A 22913-nucleotide genomic window follows, 5' to 3' on the forward strand; every position below is an offset into this window, starting at 1 on the left:
ACAAATACAATAAAAATCGTTCATTATAATAGTTAAAGCAGATGAACACAACACTGATAAATTATGAATTTTTTTAAGTAGCTTAAAAACAACATGTCTCAGACTCCAGTTCCACCCAGGCAGGCCAGCTTTACAAAGGTCCCGCAGTGCCCATCTGAGTCCAGGTGCTCATCTTGCCTCCCATCTGGGCCACTGCAAAAATTTCAGCGGGTCTTTTTCCACCTCCAGCTTTTTTTCCCCAGTCTAATCCACCCTGCAAACCACAGAAGAACTAATTTTGTAAAACACATTCTCATCAAAACACTTTTTCTCCAAGACCTTCAATGGGTGGCTAAGGCCTATGGCACACAACACAATCCCTCAGCCAGTTAGAGATCTTCCATCGTCTGGCTCCAATTTACCTCTGCATCACAACTGCATTAGTTCGCCCATATAGAACCCACTCCAGGCACGTTTTTTTACCTGAATCTTCAAACACACCAGAAGTTTCTTCCCAACTCAATCCTGTTTGTTCCAGACCATCTAGCCCTGTGGATCCCAAATATAGCTGCACAGGAGAATTATCTGGAATTATCTGGGGAATTTTTATAAAGTACAGAGTTTTAGATATTACCTCAGACTTCCCTAATTGTGATCTCCTAGGGATGGAGCATTAGAAACTTGTATTTTAAGAAACTCCCTGGGTGATTTTTATGGAGTCAGCCCAGACCAACTGGAAACCACCGATGGTCCAAATTCTTCAGTTAAGAGATGAGAAAACCGAATATCCAAGTCTACAAAAAGCCACAGGTATGCTCCAGTGAAAACTAACTAAGATTCTTATTTTCTTGCCCATTTGCCATGGAGGGAATAGGGGGTGTATGCAATATGGTTCCACATATAAATAAATATCTTTGGAGCTGAGTGAAATCTTCAGCAATAACACTTGTTTAAAAGTCAAGTTTACAACAGAGTCAAATCTCATTTAAAAATAAGTAGTCTAATTGGAGAATTAATTCTTAAGTTGTGGATAACTGGTGACTTTTTAAAGTGTAATATTCATGCTACTGACAGATTAGAAAAAGAAACTAGCTTCATTTATCACCTAAGAATACAGGCAGATCCCAAGACTGGGAATCACAAAAGCTGTGGCTAAATTCTAGGCAGATGAGCAGACAATCCTGCTACAGCCTCTAGGGGATCTCCAGCATCTTATTGGTATTCTAAGTATCATTTGCTGCCTAACTTTCACCTGACCCACATCTCTGCTAGGTATAGGCAAACCTGAAAACCATGTAGTCAAATCCAGGCATAGAAGATGCAAAACCAATGGCCAGCAGCACATTGGCCACAGCAAACCCTATCATTCGTCAGTCTCGAGAGAGTCTGAAGGACTGAATTCTCTATAAGAATAATTAACAAAATCCATGACGCAAGTGACCTATGAGAGACAGAAATAGAACTGAAGTATAAGCACCTGAAGAGCAGGATCTGCATCTTGTTTCACTATCATTTTCTTGGTGCCTAAGCTGAATGTCAGCAAACAGCAAGTCCTCTGATCGATGTGTGCAATGAGCTACTAATGAACCCAACACTATTTCATGTTCAACTGGGTAAGTCAAGAATTCATCCCACAGTAACTAGAGCCACAAAGCACAGCAGTTACAGGGTACAGGCTTCAGAATCAAACCCAGGCTTTGCACTTGCTTGGTGTGTAATCCAGGCATGTGCTTAACCTCTCTGGACAATTTCCTTGTCTGCAAAAAGAGATAAATCCACCTAAACTCCTAGCATTGTGAAGATTAAGCAAAACATCTGTCTAGAGTGCTAAGCACAATTATATAGTAGCTGTTCAATAATGGCAGCTATCATAATCAGAAGTAAAATTACAATTGGTTTCCCAGGCATAGATCTGCTATTGCAATCAGCAGCCGATTCAACATAAGGGACATTTCCCCTCTTGCCAAAAGATGAAAACCTAGACTGAGAAAGTGCTGACTCCAGTTTAAGAGTATAAGCAGATCCCCTAAAGCAGGGTATCCACAATCCAAATTTGTGCTACTGGATATTACTGCTACTGATATTACAGGGAAGAAAGAACTTTTTTAAAATAAAAGCCCTTTCAGACTTTCAGATTTCATCATGGCTGCCTCAGCAGACATCTCAGGCAGTATGAACTGACTGTCTCTGGTGGCCCCCTATGGCTGGCTGGTCAGTCCAACAGTGGAGACACCCAGGGGAATACTGACAAAGGAGCTCAGGGACAATTTCAATGGAAATGGATAATCAGTAACGATAATGGGCAACTAGACTCTGGATACGGCAGTCGCACAGCATAATCAATCCCTTGTCAATTCCTGGAATCCACTGGATTATGGACAAGATCCATGAAACAGACTTACTGTTACAACTATAGGACTCTGGGCACTGTATTTTGGTCTAAAGGACAAATATTTTGACTGTGACTAGGGTTTTGCTCTTCTATTTCCAGTTTCTAGTAATTGATTAGAGACCTGAGTCAAGTCTGAGCCCTACCCTCTCATCACATACTTAAAGCCATATTATAATGCCATCTGCAGAGCCAACAACATGGACCTCACTGGTAAGGTGATCTATGGCAGGATTCCCTTAAGACCCATATTCCCCGTTGGATAAGGCTGAAGAAAGGTGCCACATGCAGGCCTCTTGCCACACCAAGCAGACTCTTACTAAAACAGGCACCCACCGTCACAATTCAAAGGCATCTAGTTATGAAGCCTTTAGAAATCCTTTTTGCTGGTCCTCAACTGCAGACTGATATAAGCCGACAGAATATAAAAATCTCGAAGTGCCTCAAAGTCCTAGCCTCACCTGATATTTTACCACACTTATAATTTTAAATTCCCTTCCCAGTTCCATTGTTCTGTATTAGTAATGGAATGTCTGAATAATGTCCTTTCTAGGTACTAATAGCTGATACTTAGACTATGATAAATGTCCCCTTTTGGGTTGACACAGCCCTTCTTTCATGAGCTATGTCCATCAAAGGAAGGCTGCTTTTTTAAAAAAATCCAATTATGAATAGCTGACTAGAGAGAGAGCTATAAAAATTATATTCAAGAGTTAGGAACCAGCCATAAAATAAATTCAGTATTGATGAGGATGTGGAACTGAAACAGAAACACTGCTGGAGTACAAATCACTACAAACATTTATGAAACTTTTTGGCAGTATTCACTAAAGCTGAACATATGCTTACCCTATGATTCAGCAACTCTACTCCTAGGTATATACTCAAGAGAGTGAAAACCCACATCTACTCAAAAACTTGTACATGAATATGCACAGCAGCATTAGTTAAAACTGCCAAAATTTGAAAACTACCCAAATGTCCACCAACAGTAGAAAACAGGGATATATTCAGACATACAATGGAATACTATACAGCAATGATCTACAACTATACATAATATGGATGAATCACACAACAGCATTTAAGCAAAGGAAGCCAGAAACAAGACTACATACTCATGGTTCCGGTTATATAAGGAAGAAAATAAGTAAAACTAATCTATGCTGTTAGAAGTCAGAAGCGTAGTAACACTAATAAGGGATAGAAACCGGAAAATAGCCAGAGGGGCTTTCTGAGGTGCTCTACTAAAACTGTTTCTTGATTTCACTGCTGATTACACACGTGTTCGGCTTGTGAAAATTCATTGAGTTGCACGTTCGATGTGCACTTTTCAATATGCATACTATATACTTCAATAAAAAGTTAAAAAATAAATACAATAGAGCCAATTTCCTGTAATGTCCTTAAAGTGCCACCTAGTGGTACAAGTTAAATGTAATCAAGAGGGACGATTCCTCTCTAGTGACTTCAAAAATATGGCCCCATTTCTAACAGCACATTCTGGGATGGGGCTGAAACAGTGCCCTAGACTTTAAAACAAAAAAAAAGGCAGCTCTCCTTGGCACACAATATCCTGAAACAAGGACACAAGGATTCAACGGCAAGTAAAGAAAGCTGTCCAGTACAGAGCACACTGGTACCAGTAAGCCGATGATGATGCACATCTCTTCCCGACTCCACCTCCAATCACCCTTGGTGGGAGTATTTATAGCACAGACATCAGCAAAGACTACAAATTAGAGCTTTTTTTATTTTCTGGAGAGAAAATCTACCAGCACACCAGTGAGTGGTTACCTACAGAACTTGCTGAGTAGAGCAAGGTATTCACGAGGGAGTCCAGGGGAAAGAAATCCTTTATCCTGTTCTCCCTGACAGGCTGATTTCCCTGTTCCTCACCTTGAAGTTGAGGTCTTAGTCTAGTTCCTTCTAATTCTGCTTGAGAAACACAGACTTGGGAAGGACCACCCCAGTAAGTCTTTGAAGCTGCCAGTTGAATAAAGAACATTTGCTCAAGGTTTTGCTCGTAAAGTCTGAAAGACAACATCTTGGTCAGATAAAGGTCTCCAAGCCAAAGCCAGAAACTATAGACAGACATTGTGGTCCTTGAGTCAGGAGCTGGTGGGTTAAAAGGCTGATGGGGAGACCAATCTGTCATTCCACTGATTCTTCTCCTTCTCCTCATTTCCATTATTTATGGAAACAGGTGATATGGATTTGGCCTATAGACTGCATTTGCTGACCCCTGATATAGGCAGAAGGCTAGCCTATGAAAGGTCACAGAAGTGGGAAAGAACATGATTCTACTATCAGTGGTTTAAATAAGCCAGTCTGGCACTCATTCTGGACTTGTGACCACTAACTTCTGGCTATCGTGAGTCTGTTCTTCTGTGTTTGCCAACTAGACCCTGCCTCTGCTTCACTGGGCATAGAGTGATAATTATAACAGCTAACTGTTGTCAAGGGCTGACTACATGCCAGACACCATTCTAAGTGCTTTACAGGTAATAATTCATTTAAGCATTACAACAGCCCTATGAGAGTAGACACTACCATTATCCCCATTTTACAGATGATGAAATTGAGACACGGAGAAGGTAATTAACTTGCCCAAAGACACACAGCCAGTAAGAGGCAGAGATAGCATTTGAACTCCAGGCCCATGTTCTTAACTACTCATCAGACTGCCTCCCTGGGCCCAACCCCTGGTTGACCTCCGTTGTCCTTTCCCATTAACACCATAGCGCATTTGAGCACTCTCCCATCCAGCCCCACTTCCTCCTCCCGACACTTAGGAGTGCTTCCTAGTTTCTGTCGACTGTGTGGTAGGGGCGATCGGAGAAGGGAAACAAGGATTCCATTGTTCAGGAACCTAGAAACCAACCATAACTGAGCCCCAGGGGAAAACCTGGGCTATCGTGTTAGTTATAGGAAACATGGTGTCCAGCTGTTGCCTACAAGTCTTGACAATAAAGCATGAGGAAATGGGTTTAGATGAGGCACATGGAAAAGGACAGATATATGCACACCATAAGAAACTAGAGAATGGATGGCATTAGGCATGACTGCCTTCAGAGGACGAAGGGGGTACAGGGATAAGGAGCATACCACAAACTCTGTGCTCTCAGTTCTCAGTAAAGTATGGGCCTCTTATAAGTACATTCCATTAACACCTGATGAATTATTAGATGAACTTTGGGCATCTTCCAGATGCCCAAAGGAAAGATGTTAGCAAAGTAAGTTTTACACAATAATATCATGAGCACAATATAATAAGGAGGGAGAAGCCTAAGAAAGAAAACAAGCTATCTGTGGTGGGATAAAGCTAATTTATTAAGAAGTTTCATAACATAAAATGTAGTCCTGATAAACATAACATGTCAACTCAGTTGTTAAGAAGGAGGTTAAGAAAATAATCCTGAGATGTGGCTGCAAAGCACAGCGGAAAAGCTGGCACTCTGGTGCTAGACAGCCAGGGTTAGAATCGCAGCTCTAACTTACCTACTGTGGGTAGCCTTGGGTAAATTTCTAAAGTTCTCTGTGCCTTAGTTTACTTATCTGCAAAATGAGGATAGCAAAAGAATCTATTGTATATGGTTGCTAGGATTAAATGAGTTAATATTTGCAAAGCACCTAGAAGAGCAAATGGCACATAAGCACTATACTTAGGTGTTTGGTAAATTAATACAATAAATGAAGAATTGCAAAGCCTCTGTGGTTTGTGTACCTCTAAAATCAATTATGAAATGCATAAATCGCATTTATTGTTGATGCAAAAGTTCTTTTTGTTCCCTTTTAGAAAGTGGGATAAGGATTACACTTGGCCTTTTGCTAAACCAAATATGATCCACTGACCAAAATGTGAAAGCTAGTTTGGCCAAAATGAATTTAAGTCTGCACTAGAGAAGGCGCTTTAAAATAAGCATTTTAGTTTAATGTAAGGAAATACTTCATATTTAGAAAATTATTGGTGGGCACAGTGACTGGAAATTCTTATTAACTTTTGCTTAGCAGATCTATAGTTCATTTTTGTGACATGCAACAAATTATTTTTCTTCCCCTAAATGTTTATTGTTAAATTTCTAGCAACTCCATGGACACTTTTCTCAGCTCTCCTCTAAGAACAGGATTTGTCGCTTACTAGGCATGAGGTTCCAAGTAACTCATTTCTGCTTTCTGAACTTCTACTTCCTCTTCCACAAAATGATATGCAATGACAGATGCGAGAGCACGAGCACAAAATTAAGAAGATTCAGACACACTCAGAAGCCAGATAAAGATCCCTGTGCAGCCAAATCACAAACTGGTAGGCCAGGCCGATGGTTCAAAAGTAGGCAGAGGCAGTGGACAGCTCATACACAGCAGAACACAGATTCAAATGCCCCACATGAGGCAGGGGACTGGCTCCAAGCTCATTCCCCAAGAGCAGAGGCTAAGGCGGCATTTCATGACCTGTAAAGCTGCAAAACCCTGATGGAGCCTGTGAAGGTGCTCAGAGTTGTCTACTTAAGAAAGGAAATAAGCAGATAAAACACTGCAGCCTGGTCTTGGGTTAAGCCACCATTTGGTGCCATCTGACATCTGCACCAGATGGAAGTACTGAATCTCAAGTATTAGAAGAACTGGTCCTAGACTGGAGGCCCATGGGTGCAGGGCTGTGCGGTATGGTTGGCAAAGACTCCACTGAACTGCTAGGAAGTGAGGGAGGCACTGAGAGAACTGAGGATGAAATTTAAACTCCAATTCAAAATAAGAGTGCAGGAAGAAAAAAACCAGCACTAAGAAAAGACAAAAACGAAACAAATAAAAAAAGATGTATTTAACCCTGACAAAAATGAAAATAGAACAGGTAGAAAATAACTTTAAAATAATTATGTTTAGAATCCTCTCAAAGTTAAAAGGAGAGAATGAATCCTTAAAAAAAAAAAAAACAAATAAGTATGTAACAGAAATTGGGAAAAGTGAAACAGGAACTGATTAATATAAAAAACAATGGATTATAAAACCCGGAATCATACAGTTATACAGAAAGTTATTAATTTGAAAGATAGAGATTTCATCCAGGGACAGCCTAGGGAGATCACAACATAAAAAGATAAAAAGAGCCATTACTAGAAATAAAAGATGTTTTGACAGGCATAGAGACATAGCTAATTGGAGTTCAAGAAGAAAATAGAGAATCGAAGCCCGCAGAGATACAACTAAGAGTGTCCTGAAATTAAAGACATGATTTTCCAGAGAGAAAATACACAAAACATCATCTTGGAATAAGATTAAATCTATGCATAGCCACATCACGTTGAAACTGGAAGAAAACATTGAAAATAATAAAGTTTTAAAAGTTACCCTAGAGAAAAACTCCAAAGAAACCAATAATAGATTGACAGTAGAATTCTCAATGGCAGCAACAATAAATGCCAGAAGAGAAAGAGGTAATACATTCGAAATGCTGAAGGAAAATAACTTTCAACCTAGAATTCTGTACATAACAAAATTACCACTTAAGAGAAAGGGCAATAAGGATTTACTATCTTGAGGACACAGATGAAAAAAAAACTATTAGCTAATATATTTCAGTAAGCTGTTTATTTGAACCTTACAATTGCTGGAGTCATCCTAACTATGTGATTATACATTATTATATATCTTATCACAAGTTCTGAAATCATGATCTCTCAAAATAGCTCCCAATGGTCATTTTATTCTGATAAATCTGTGAATGACTTTTTAAATTCTAGTTGTCATATCACAGAACATTTTTTTCTTTTCCCTCAACCCTTAATTGCAAAAAGAAACCTTTAAAAGGAAAACTGCCTAATTTCTCCATCAAAACATCTATTTAAATTTCTATCAATTACTTAGCAGTCCGCCTCCAAATGCTTAACAGCAGACATTGACATTTAGGACTGAAACATCTGGAGACTTTCATGGATATCTCAATTCACACACATACTACTCTCTATATAGAGTTTCCCAAAAATAGAGAATGTATTTATATAAACAAGTTATCATAAATAAATTGTAAATTAATTACTCAAGTGACCCCTTTAGACCGCTAAAAAGTTAGTGGAAATTCACTGAGGAATCAAGAACCTCAAAGGGCTACCGGGAAGGAAACACTAGTCAGTAACACTGGGAAAGTGATCCAAAATCCAACCACACAAAGGGGCCAATCACTATGTTCCAGAAAACCTTAGTGTCAAAGGTTTACTATGTACTTGCATGCAGTACAATCAAAAAACATTTCTATATTCAGCTGTTAACCCTTTTTTCTACTACCTTCCATGTAATCATTTTAATGGATGTCTAATATTCTGTTAGGTAGATATACAATACCCTTAACCAGAGGCCTCCGTCTTAGACATTTATGTTTATTGTTTTTAGTTTTGTCAATAATACTAAAACAAATGTCATCGCAGAATGCTTCTGTTCTTTTGAACTAGTTCTTAGGATAAATTCTAATAGCATTTGTTGATAGTTGGCAAAACTTTTTTGAGTGCTCCTTTTAAAAGGGGGGATTTATACTTAATCTTTTCTCCTCTATTCCAATGCCAGTATTTCTTCACTATTTCTCACTCTCTCTTCTCCTTGAACTTATCATTATGGCCATTTCCTTTGCCTTTTGAATTTCTCATTCAGTGCCAACTGTTTGAGAATAGCAGTTTTCAAATTCCTTTAATAAACCCTTATAAGAGGACTTGCAGAACTCTCAAGATTCAATCAACAGAGGTTGGTCTAAACCACAACTGTTTCTTTATGCTACATGACCTGGAGCTATGATTAGCTCTCTGAGGAATCTATGAACCAATTCTACAACTAGGGAACTTACAGTAAAATGTGCTGTCAAAGTCGATACAGGAAAAAATATCTTACACAAAATGGAATCATTTTACTTGAATATTCAACCTTGATAAGTTCAAAACAATGTTTTCTACAGTGAAAGATAAATTTATCAAGACCTGATTTTAACTTAAACTAGAACCTTTTATTTTGACCAGAGAACACAAGCTTAAATACATTCTTGATCAGTCTAGCTAAAGGTTTGTCAATTTTATTGAGCTTTCCAAAAAAAAACCAACTTTTGGTTTCAATGATTTCCCCATTGTTTTTTTCTCTATTTCATTTATCTCCACTTTACTCTTTATTATTTTCTTCTTTCTCCTAGCTTTGGGTTTATCTTACTCTTCTTTTGCTAGTTTCTTATGGTGTAAAGTTAGCTTATTGATTTTGGATCCTTTCTTTTTTTCCCAGTTTTACTGAGCTATAACTGACAAACAACTCTGTATAAGTCTAAGGTGTACCGCATAATGATCTGACGTACATTTACTGTGAATGATTCCCACGATGTTAACGTCCAATCCGATCATAAAGTTACAATAAATTATTTTTTATGATGAGAACTTTTAGGATCTACCCTTCTAGCAACTTTCAAATATATCACACAGCAGTGTTAACTGCAGCCATCGTGTTGTACATTACATCCCCAGGACTTATCTTATGACTGGAAGTTTGTCCCTTTTGACCACCTTCCTCTAATTCCTCTTCCTTCTGTTCCCTGCCTCTGGTAACCATAAATCTAATTTTTTTCTATGAGTTTTTTTTTATTATTTTACATATAAGAGAGATCATACAGTATTTGTCTTTCTCAGACCCATTTTACTTACATAATGCCCTCTAGGTCCTGGATCCCTTTGTTCTTAATGTGTTTATAGCCATAAATTTCCCTGAGTACTGCCATCACTGCATCCCACAGGTTTTGTTATGTTTTGTTTTCATTCATCTCAAGGTGTTTTCTAATTTCACTTGTAATTTCTTCTTTGACCCGTTGGTTTTGTAAGAGTATGTTGACGAATTTCCACATATTAGTGAATCTTCCAGTTTTCCTTCTGTTATTGATTTCTAGCTTTATTCCATTGTGGTCAGAGAAGATACTCTGTATGGTTTCAATCTTTTTAAATTTATTTAGACTTGTTTTGTGGCCTAACATATGCTCTAGCCTGGAGAATATTCCATGTGCACTTCAGAAAAATATGTATTCTGCTGTTGTTAGATGGAGTGTTCTGTAAATGTCTGTTAGATCTAGTTGATTTATAGTGTTGTTCAAGTCTTCCACTTCCTCACTGGTCTTCTGTCTAGTTGTTCTATCCATTATGCAAAGTAAGATACTGAAGTCTCTATTACTGTAGAACTGTCTATTACTCCTTTCAGGCTCTGTTGCTGTGTATATATTTACATATTTTTTATCTTCTTAATGGATTGACACTTATCAATAGATGTCCTTCTATGTGTCTTGTAATAATTTTTGTCTTTAAGTATATTTTGTTTGATATTAGTATAGCCCCCCCCCAGCTCTTTTTGGTTACTATTTGCATGAAATATCTTTTTGCACCCCTTTACTTTCAACCTATTTGTATCATTGGATCTAAAGTCAGTCTCTTGTACATAGCACATAGTTGGACATGTTTTAATCTATTCTGTCTCTGCCTATTAATTGGAGATTTTAATCCATTTAAAGTAATTAACATGGAAAGATTTACTTCTGCCATTTTGCTATTTGTTCTCTCTTTCACCTGTTTTGTTCCTCAATTCCTCCATCGCTGTCTTCTTTTGTGATTTTTATGTAGTGTACCATTTTTCTTACCTTCTCGCTTTTTCTGTATATTTTTAATTTTTTTCCTTAGTGGTTACTGTAGGGATTATAGTTAAACACTGGAACTGTATAATAATCAAGTTTGAATTAATACCAACTTAGTTTCAATAGTATACAAACATTCTACTCCTTTATAGCCCCACTATCCCATTATTATTGTCACAAATTACATATTTATACATGTGTGCCCATTAACATAGATTTATAATTATTGTTTTAAGCATTTCCCTTTTAAATCATATAGAAATAAAAGGAGTTGTAAACCAACACTGCAATTGTACTGGCTTTTATATTTACCAATTTAGCTACCTTCATCATTCTTCATTTCTTTGTAAGGCTTCAAGATACTATCTAGCATTCTTTCATCTCAGCCTGGAAGACTCCCTTTAGCATTTCCTATAGGGCAGGTCTACTAGTGACAACTTCCTTGAGCTTTTGCTTATCTGGGAATGTCTCAGTCATCAGTGACAATGTCTGTGGGGGATATAAAGTGCCTTCCCAGGCCACCTGCTGCCATCGGGTCGGGATTAGGAGACTTTGGTCTCTGTTGAAGCCATCTCTGCTGGCTACGAAAGCACCACCCCAGGCCATCTGTTGCCACCAAGTGAGGGATAAGAGATCAGACTCATCAGTCAGGCTCTGCTGACACCAAAGGGAAGGGCATCCATGGTGTTTGGCTGGGGTCGGGCAGGTATTATCCAAAAGGTTTATATCCAGCTTGGCTGCCCCATTCTAAGGGCCAGACAGTAGACTTTTCTTGGGGCTTTTTTTCCTGTGTATCTGTTGGTGGTTCCAGGTTGCGGGTTTCTCTAGTGTCCAGTCCAGGATACATGGGAGACTTTAAAAAAACTCAGGGAACTGACTGCCATGCCATTCCTCAAGTCCTAAGATCCTACTCAGTCTGCTTTCCTCTTCACATCTTTCAAAGTCCTCCTTCTCTTATGTTATGTCCAGGATTTTTAGTTGTATGTAGCAAGGAGCAGGGAAGAATTAATCTAAGCCATCTTGTCCCTCAATTGTGTTTTACGATGTTTCATCTATATTTGCACCAAATTTTTCTTGGACAATGGAATACAACACAGGATCAGAGACCTTAAACACTAGAAGGATCCATCCAGTCTAATTTTCTCATTTTATATAAGAGGTAGTAGGTCTGTGAGACTAATCCGCTTACTTTCCACAAAGCCATAGAGCTACACAGTAGTAGGGCTCAGAATAAGACCACAGATAGACATATTCACCCAGCGTTCTACAGCTTGCAATATGTTCTTTCACCATTACAGATGAAGGTAAATTCTGGGCCTAGATCTTCTTTCCTTAATCACTGAAATACTCATTAACATACTGTGATTTTCAGCTAATCTATAGCATGCACTGTAGGACACAACAGAGTAACACTTTGGAAGAAAATAAAGGTGGTATCTTAGGTGATGTATGTTTGTAAAGTCTTCGGAATAATTACTGAGTTTCTGATACATGAATATATAGAAAAACACCTCTTGACATATACTAAATTTATATTTTGATGAGTGAAAATTAGGATGTTACATATTCTTTAGAAAGCTCACAAATGTGCTTTATCCACATAGCCAATGTATTAAAGTAATTCAATGATTAATGTATATCACATGAGGTCATCTGACTATATTATAGCAAAAGATCTCATGGTATTTGATATATGCCCACTGAATTTTAATTTGATTTTTAAAAGCCATAAAATTTTAGAAGCAGTGACATTTCCATATTGTTTATACTTAAAGAATATTTCCTCTTGTTTTTTACAGATATTTGAAAGTTGCCAATGAGATAATACTTCATTTTACTCTCTTAAAAATGGATTTAGTATGTGTTTAAAATGGATTCAGTACGCATGTTACACTTTAATCAAATTTACATTTAAAAAATGTATTAGGTAACCCCGATAAGAGTCTTACAGAATCACCAGTAATGCCAAAAAAAAGAGCTCTAAAACTTTTAATTTCTCCTAGGAAAATTTACTATTTTGTATTGTTAACTGTATATTAATTTATAGTAAGAATACCTGAAATGATAAATTAACTTACAAGGCTAGGGTATTTTTGAAAGCACTGATATATTTCAGAAGTTCAGTGCCTACAAATGGCCATTTGAGTTTAAGTGAGCCTCAGCCTTCCCTTCTAAATGAAACAAAGGCAGTATTTTATAAAGAGTTGTATCTAAGAAATTTAGCTTTCAAATAGAGCAGCATGCCCAGCATATTCCTATTGGGTTCAGTATTGCCTTAGGGACCTGATTCTAGTCAGGTGACAAAGTTAGATGAGAGATTAGCTGTGTTCATGTCCTTCACCAAAGTACACACAGGACCTAACACACACAGTGACCAGTCCTTCCAGCAAGACCTTCCTATCGTGCCCTCTGACCCTGCCAACATTAAACATCACAAGAAGAACAAGACTCCCATGCCATACATCGTGATATGGATTCTTGACCCCATGGGGTCTGGATACACCCCCTAACCTGACCTCAGGCCTCCCGCCCACTCCAACTCAAGAAAGCCTTCCACTGTGCCCTTTAAAAACTCATGGCACAGCATCAACAAATCCCCTACATTCTCAACTTCTTCACTGAACAATCCTTCCTCTTGCTTTAATTAAGTACCTCTCAATCCTGGCTGCACTTCAGGATCACCCAGGGAGCTTCTTAAAATCCCCCATGTCTAGGCCTCACCCCATGCCAAAATCTCTGGGGGTAGGACCCATGCCTCAGTGGTTTAAAGCTCCCCCAGATGATTCCAGGGTGCACAACGGTGAGCCCCGCTGGGCTGACACCCTGTGCTCTCTCCTTAGAGGCCATTCCCTAAACAGAACTCTTTCGTTAGGACCTTTGTCTCCTACAGCTCTGGCACCATCGGGACACAAGTGAGTGGGCCACTTACTCTTCACTGCCACCTCCAAACACAAATCTCTCTCCCCTAAAATCTCATGGCTTCCTAAATTTCGGGCAGTTCCTTGACCCTCTTTGCATACCTGTTTCTTTGCATTTGCTTTTTCTCTACAGTAAAGCTCTGAACACCTCAGCCATCTAAAAAGAAAAGTTCTCCTGTTTCTTTACAACTCATTTCACTGGTCACCTCAGCCCTTCCATGAAGCCCTGTCCCTCTAAGCTTAAAAGTATTGGTAAAATGCTTCCTGCATAGTGCTTTCATCTTACAGTGTTATTTTAGTACTCATTACACTGCTAGCGAGGCACACCTGCCATTATAAGGTGAGAAATTAGTGGTATGAATAGGAAAATTCTAAGCACATTAGTCTACAGGGAGCCCCAATTCATCAAATGCACCTGTAATATAATATTGAAAAGATTATCCTTTGCATCAAAAAATCTTTTCCTTATTAAAGATAATTACACTGAAGCTGTGGCTCTAGCACAATTGCCATAAGAAATTTGGCCTGAGATCAACATTATTAAAGGGATTTAGCTATTGAAGTACCAAATAGGCCCTTAACAGAAAACTGACCTACAGGACAAGTACCAACTCTGTAGATGGCATTTTGCTCAGTTTATATGCACACAAACAGTGAGCTAATAAGTTTAATGAACTCTCATTTTAACACTGCTCCCTATGAACCTATGAAACAGTTAAGTTTAATTGTCTTTTAGTCATTTATGCTATGAATCAGTCTTCTTTTACGTATCCTTTTCCATAAAAAAAAAAAAAAAAAAAACCTCTTCCGAGCTGAGCCAAAATATGATGCCCTGGTCTCTAGCCTGTCCACAGGAAAACATCAGACACAAACCATTAGATTCTTTATATATTCACTTGGCCCTTCTCGATCTTACCTATAGCATGAAAAATAAAAAGATCTGTTTCTTTGAATTTATTCCTTTTCCTAACTCCAGGGCCCCATTTGTATAACTTAATCCAGATGTGCATATCATAGTGGTGTTTGGTATAATAGGGGCCAGCTAAACAGCATTTTATGCTGAAAACCTATACTTCATCTCTCTTGCTTGATAATAGTAGAGATACTTTTGTTGTGTATAGAAATGATCTATACATACCTTTGTGCACAGTTAAACATACAAACTCTTTTCTCTTATATACTTAAAACGTGGGAGTATATCACTGATTAGTCACATGGTTTTTAAAATAGTGTTCCTTTCTCGGGAATAAAACAGTTTCATTTATTACAATCTAGTCTTGCCCATTTATCAAGTTAAATAAAATGGAAATTTAAAATTCAAGAATAATTCGAAAACATTTTATCTTAATCTCTTCTCAGAGCTACTAATAAATATACTGATTTTAATACCAGGCTTCCTGGTTTCTCCCCCAGCTACTACAGTGTAGGTCCTGTAAAAGAAGTCTCTGTAGTTAAGTATATAGTTTTCCAAAGTCAGGATTACTGTTCATATTATACCAAGGAACATTCAAAAAATTTTTTTAAAGAGTAGAAGAATTTAGAGTGTTCAAGTGGTAAAAGTGACCTCATGAGAGAGTAAGCAAGAAGGAATAGAAAGGCGAGGAAAGAAACACAACAAACTGAAAACATGACAATTTGAAATCCAAAGCTAATGTGCAGTAAATTTTCTTTTTCATTTTCAACTCTTCTAGAAAAACTATTGGCATAAGATACAAAAATTTAACTTCAAGCACATAATATAGAGATGAGGTGACAGATGAAAGAGGTTTGGAAATGTTCTTACCAATACCTTAAGTCTGGTGTATAATAATGTTTCCTAACCACTAAGCCCTCCGGATATTAGTAGGTATTTTATAAATAAAGAGATGAATGGTCACACAAGCTAGGAAATTGCCAGCTTTAACAAAATCGACCAGGTTTCTTTACTGTAAGGACTTCAAAGCCTTTTGTGGCTCGTATGCACTGAGACTCTCCCAGAGCCTGTACAGAGGCAGCAGCCTGCAAATTTCTCTTACCACAGAGCCCTGGTAATATCTCCCAGAAGACTGTTTTATCACTAGTTTGGGGAAGACAAGAATATACAGGCGCCCCACACAGGTGGTTAGGTGAGTTTTTCCTGGGGCCAATATTCAGAATTGGGTACTGCATGCATAAAGACTAAAGACAATCATGTGTTTATTAGCCAGGACTTCCTCTTTTGAATCTATGTGTCCCACTTACAGTGGACGAAAGGACGACAGTGGGGGAAAGAAAGTGGCGTGGGGGCTTTCTGCCTGCATTTCTTACACACCTGTTTCTGTAGTCTGACATCTTCATAGTTAGGCAGCTGAGTTGGAGGCTTGGGCTGAGGGCTGGGCTCACTGTTTACATTGTGATGGGAAATCTGGTAGACAAAGAAGCAGTCACATTTGTCAACAGTGACTTGAGAATTCCCGGTCCCCTGTCAGATCCTCGAGCCCCAAAAGCAGGCAGGAAGCCCACCTCGAGCAGCTCCGATGAGGACTGCTGATAGCAGCGGTGCATTTCACAACCAGGAAGTAACTATTGGCACTAGCACAGCAGAGGAAAGATAAGGAGGTTGGTCACAAAAGCCCTTTCAGACAGATCTTCCACTCATTCACCCAGATGACTCTCCAGCCCCAGTCTGAAAGCAGCAGCTGGCAGAATGCCCACTCATTTTGCTGTGATAAAGTCCAGGTTTGCTGTTGGTGCAAATTCGGAGCCTGATCTCATCTAGGTCCTCTTAGGGGGACATGGTGAAAGCCTCAATTGCCAGTGCAACAGAACACTGTCTTCCTGTACACACAGACACTCTGACTCCAGTGATGGGAAGGGGAGGAACCCTTAGATGGACCTCGGTTTGGGAGCTGGCCCTACTGTTTACTAGTTACGTCACCTTGGGTGACTTGCTTAACACCTGTATGCTTCGGTTTCCTCATCTTTAAAAACAGGCAAGTACCTACGGCATAGGGTTTTTGTGAAGATTAATGCATTGAAAGCACTTAGCACAGTGCCTGGTCTATTGTAGATGCTCGATAAACAGAGCTAATAATTAAACGGGCAGAAATTATAACCAAAGAAAGGCTTAGGACAGAACTAAAGCTTAGCGTTAGATATATAGCAGGGGCTCAATAAATACTTATATGACTGATTAACCAATAATCTGTACGTCGATGCTAGAGTATTGGAAAAGGGGGTTCTCACTTGTTTATATGTGAGCAGGAAAAACAGGGCTTTTTATTACTCTTCAAACTGAAGCAGGAAACCAGTGCCTCATGGTATCTGTATCTCAAGTTTGAGTGGATGCTAAAGACCATCTAATTCTCTAAAAGGAGGACAAATATTAAAAGTGGTTTCAGCGGCTCAGCGAGTCGCGAGATGTGCCACATGGCAAGGTGTGACTGTTTCTAGAGAAACTGCCCCACACTTTCTGCCAAAAGTCAGAGAGGGTCTTTAAAGATGGAAAGTTTCTGCAGCAGCAATTAAGGAAAGGAAGGGTCTGTAGCATCGTTTACCACACTCCCCAGATTTGCTGCTTGTTTCTCATTTTCGACTCTACAAATTGTTGATGAATACGGCCACAGTAGCTCATGTGAATATGGCGGAATAAATTCACAAGTGAGACAGATTTCTGGTGACATGCTCTCCCAACTCCTGCTGTCTCAGTTTATTGTTCCAAAGGAAAATACCATCCTAAAGAAAGCACCGTGAGCCCAAACCACAGCACTAACCCCAGGTTGATGACCATGTATGCAGAATTTTAAGTTTATGCAGAATTAACACAGCTCCTAAAACACTGTTGAAAATATGGGCACCCAGACTGCACATGTACACAGAAAAACCACGTCCCCCACCCCTAACCGGAGAGAAGCCCCTTCTATCACTCCTTTCTCTGTATGAAAACCACTTGCAACCCAGTGCAGCCAAGAGTGAACTAGTACACATTTGCTTGGTTGCTCATTGAGGAAACTTTCCCTTTTCTACATGAGGTTGTGGGGCAGGGCTAGCTGGATAAGAAGAAATTCAACCACTCTGCTCTCTTCCGCCAGATGCCATCTTGGGAACCTAGCTGGCCAGTTCTGTGGGATCCATCCTCGCAAAGGAAGCACAGTGGTAGGACAAATTCCCTACTCCCCAGCAGTTTACAGAAATCAACATCTGTCTCCTACCTGTGATGGACAAGGTCTCGGAGGGAGTGCAGGTGGTGGAGGTAACACTCCTGACTTAGTGGCTGAAAAGGAAAACATACACTGTTAAGAACCACCTCCAAAACACCCTTCCACTTGTTAACTAGGAATAGCAATAGCATTTAACATGTTTAAGTTTTTAAAATCCATCTGAAGGCTTAATTTTTTTAAAAAAAGAGTGCATGCTTTTTCTAATCCCATTTTCATTTTCATCCTACCCAAATCCAAGTATTTATATAGGTTCTCGTGATTGAGACAGTGTACAATGGTAAGGAAAAGACACCTTATGATCAAAAGACTGGAACCCAGCACAGGAAAAGCAGTTGATCTCTCATTATTCTGCTGTTAATTTTTTAGTTTCAAATAACCTAGGCCCTTTGGCTTCTCTCCTATTTCTCCCTAGCTCTCGGCCATTACACTGCTCATTAGCTCAACTAGCAGGCTGCTGAAACAGAGAGCCGGAGTCCCAACGAGCCAGTTCTACTGCCCTGTGAGTGAGTAGGTCTGATAGCAGCAGGGGAGGCCGAAAGTGACGGACTAAAATATTTAGGGATTCTTCCAAGATCTCAATTTCCTTTTCCCTCCCTGATCCTTATTATCATGGATAATTAAATCTGTTTCTGAAATAATCTGGCCCCATTTGAAGGATCTTTTGAAAGTTTTAGTCTAAATTTTTAATTTTGTGAGAATACAGAGAAAATTTCTGGTAAGCCAAGAACATCTGAATTGTAACTCAAGGAAAATAAACATCTGCTATTGAATTATAAATAAAGCTCATAATCACAAAGAAACAAGTTTATTATCACGCACTGGCAAGTTAAACCACATTCTTTACAAACTCCTTAGAAAAGCACACTGTGCTCTGTATAACTATACATAGTTTATTTGCAAATCTGTAATGTGTGCGCTAATATTTAGACAATTTTCTGTGCCTTAAAAATAAATCATAGCAATGTGCCAAGAACATAGAAGTTTTTGTAAATCACTTTTGATTTGACCTAGCTAGATCAGACAAGCTCGAAGATGGAGTTTGGAGCTTTCCACAAAGGTAACTGAATAATTTCACAGAGATTTTCATTCTGAGCCAGTGCACGGATATGGTACAACCATGTGGACCTATCAATGATTTCTCTCAATCTGTCTTTCATTAAAATTTATAAAATACATCAGGGGATCAAAACTCCAGAGGTGGTGAGGCCTTGAACAGCCTTTGATAACAAAGCACGTAGCGGCAGAGAATGACAAAAGCCTCAGTTCTCCATCTCAGGGACCCTGCTCTACAGGTTCTCCTGGACTGGGACTTTAGACGACCGGTTACTTTAAAAACAAAATAAAAACACAAACAAAAAACCGAAATCTATACATGCTTTTAAGGGAAAAGCCTTGCACTAGAATAAACCGTTTGCCAAAATAACCCTTTATTAACAAAAGAAGACTAAGAAATAAGCCATTTTACTAAACTGACTTCTGCTTCCAGCCAAGATGGAGTAACAGGGATCAAACAGACCCTCCCACTTGAAATATCCAAAGCCAAACATATTTTTTTTTATATAAAACAACAGTTTAAGACACTAGAACAAAACATATAAAACAACAGCTTTCAATACACTAGGAAATCAGGCAATGAAAGACAGTGATCCCTGAGAGACAGGAAACAAACATGTGACTGGCCCTGCTTACTGCCTCAACAGTTCCTAGAAATGGGACCCACATCCAGATTCATATCTAATTTCACTTTTACTATTGAATAAAAAAATATATAAATGCCCTATTTTTGTAAAAGATAACGTAAGGGTATGTTTCTGAATGTACTTTTGGATAAAATTCTATTATGTACCAATATTAACAGTTTTGTTTCCTCTTTTCAGTACCTTTATCTATTTTTTGTCTGTTTGTTTTTGAACTTACCTGGTTAGAACATCTACTGTAAAGTTGAATTAAATGGTGATAAGGGTGTTCTGGTCTTCTCCTGATCTCAAAGGGAAGGCTTTCACCATTGCACCATTAAGTACAATATTTGCTATAGGTTTGTCATAGATACCTTCTAATGGATTATGAAAATTCCCATCTATTTTTGAGATTTCTTTAATGATAATTTATTGTTGAATTTTAGCCAAAGCTGCATCTCCATCCATTCAGATGGAATGATTTTTCCTTATAATTTGTTATATTATAAATTATAGTATGAATCTGATATTAAAACATTCTCACCGACCTAGGATAATAGCAACTTGATTAGGTTTTTATATCTGCTAGACTTAGTTGGCTACTATTTTGTTGAGAATTTTTGCAACTATATTCATGAGGAAGACTGACAAGTGAGTTTCCTTTCTCATCTGGTCCTGTGTTATACTTGACTCGGCGAGAGAATGTTCCCCCATCTACACTCTGGAATAGGTTGTATAAGATCAGTAATTTTTGTTATTGAATGTCAGGTAAAATTTGAAGGCAGAACCATCTGGGCCTGGAGTTTTCTTTGAAACAAGATATCTAATAATTTTGCTTCTTTAATTGTTATAGGATTATTTGAACTTTCTAATTCTTGAATCAGTTTTAATATTTTTCTAGGCATTTATTCATTTTGTCTACATTTTCACATTTGTTGCCATATAAGTGTTCATACCCACCTCTTATCATCTTAATCTCTGCATATGTGATTTTCTTTTTCCATTCCTAATACTATTTGTGTCATCACTCTAGCTTTTCTTCATCAATCTTGCCTGACATTTGTCAGGTTTTATTACTCCTTTCAAAAACCAACTTTTAACGTTTTTGAGCCTCTGTATTGTATGCTCGCTTTCTGTTTCATTAAGGTCTGCCCATTTCCTTCCATTTACTTTCTTTGGGTTTATCCTACGGTTCTTCTCGAGAACTGGTAACATCAAACTCTTCTGGAAGTAGGCATAAAATCAGGAGCGCAATAAAAATAAAATTAACTGGTAGCAGATCATATTTCCCACCCTTCAGCAGAAGAGCATACCTTGAAAAGCCCCTTAAAGATCTGGTTTCAGCTACGCCTCATGCTGATTTTGGCCTCAGGATCCCTGCTCCCGGGGTTCCTCTGCCTGTAATGGCCATTCCCTACCCCTACTTCACCTGGATAACTCAGAATACAGTAAGTAACCAACAAATATTTGTTTATTTGAACATAAGAACTATAGGATTATGCTCCATCTCCATATTTTAAAAAGGACTGAATGAAGCAGTTTAGGAGCAGTTAGATCCTGAGATTTTTCACATTCTGCATAGTTTCAGCATGTTTCCCTCTCCGGCGAAAAGCTAGAAATATTTTTCTTCGCCAGGGAGGACACGAGGCCCAGATGAAGGCACGAGGGCCATACTTAAAGTAAAATTCGGTACTCTGGATACTGAGCTCTTCTAGCTCTCTTCTCTGTTCCCAGACTGTTATATCCAGAGATTGGAAGAATGTGTTCCAGGAAACTGGACCAGCCAGGAAAGAAGATTTAGATATCAACATCAAGACATCTCCAAAAGGATGGCCCAGCCAGATCATTCTACCATGAAGTTCACTGATGTCAAGTCCCATCTATTTATTCATATATCCCAATCAGCTTTTTAGTCCCCCTTCTTAAATATAAGCAGATGATGAAGTATTACCAGGTATCGCAGAAAATTTTCTAACCTAAGAGCAATAAAAATAGAAAAAAGTAATCTCAAAGAAACAGATTAGGTCTATACTAGGAGAAAACTTTAAGTGTATATTAATATTGTTGGAATGATCATTCAGTTTATTCCAGAACTATTTAAACATTTATTATATACCAGACACTGAGGTGCTGGGAAAATATCGGTGAAAAAAAGAAAAGGAAGAAAAGCTCCACCTTCTCAGTAGAAGCTTATATTCTACTGAGAACACAGATAATGGGATGAGTGTTAGGGATGAAATTTTTAATAGAGTCATCAGGGAAAGCCTCAATAAGACATAAATGTTATTTGCAAAGATGAAATAATGGAATGCTACTGAAAAAAGAACATTCAAAAAATTAAAAAGAGCACTTGGAAATTAAAGACATGATAGCAGAAAGGGAAAGCTTAATAGAATGGTTCAAAGATAATCTGAAGAAATCTTAAAGTAGGGTAATATCCAAACAAAAGTTCCACAAAGAGAAACAGAAAATAGCAAGAATAAATCTGTTAAGTAGTCCAAGAAAATTTCCCAGAAATGAAGGATATGAGTTTGTAAGAGTCCACTGAGTACCCAGGACAATGGGGGAAAAAATCCACGGCAAGGCACATCAACACAAAATTTTAAAATTCTAGAGTTAGAATATTCCCCAAGTTTCTAGCAGAGGGTGGGAGAGAAGGGCAAGCCACATACAAATGATCAGGAATCTAAATGGTTTCAGACTTCTTAACATACCATTGGAAAATAGAAATCATTGGAGCAATTCCATCAAAATTCTGAAAATTTATTTCCAACTGATGATTGTATTCCCAAACTAGCAGACTGCATGATGGTTTAGTTAAAGATATTTTTAGACATTCAGGGTCTCAAATTGAGCTCCATGTACCCTTTCCAAGAAAGTTACTCAAGGATGTTCTCTACAAAAACAGGAGAGTAAGCCAAAAAAGAGCAATACATGGATACAGGATAAAAGAGATCCAACATGGAAAAAAAAAAAGATGAAGGGAATCCTTAGATGACAGTGTAGAGAGATGCCATGATAAAAACTACGTAACGCATATAGAAAGACAATCACTTTAGATTTCTTCAAAAAGATGAAACTAATACCTGATGTGTAGAATTTTGTCAAAAGTTTACAAAATTGAGCAAGTCCATAGTT

The 22913-nt window shown here is 38.3% G+C and overlaps 1 protein-coding gene across 1 annotated transcript in view; it reads right to left on the reverse strand.

Moving 5' to 3' along the window:
* REPS2 (RALBP1 associated Eps domain containing 2) overlaps positions 1-22913 on the reverse strand; it is a 133669-nt gene that overhangs the window by 29291 nt on the left and 81465 nt on the right. The window contains exon 14 of the mRNA XM_025046608.1: positions 18091-18152. Coding sequence (XP_024902376.1) covers positions 18091-18152 — 62 coding nt within the window. The remainder of the gene's footprint in view (positions 1-18090; positions 18153-22913) is intronic.

The sequence above is a fragment of the Pteropus alecto genome, unplaced genomic scaffold, assembly GCF_000325575.1.
Source record: "Pteropus alecto unplaced genomic scaffold, ASM32557v1 scaffold23, whole genome shotgun sequence".
Taxonomy (NCBI): domain Eukaryota; kingdom Metazoa; phylum Chordata; class Mammalia; order Chiroptera; family Pteropodidae; genus Pteropus; species Pteropus alecto.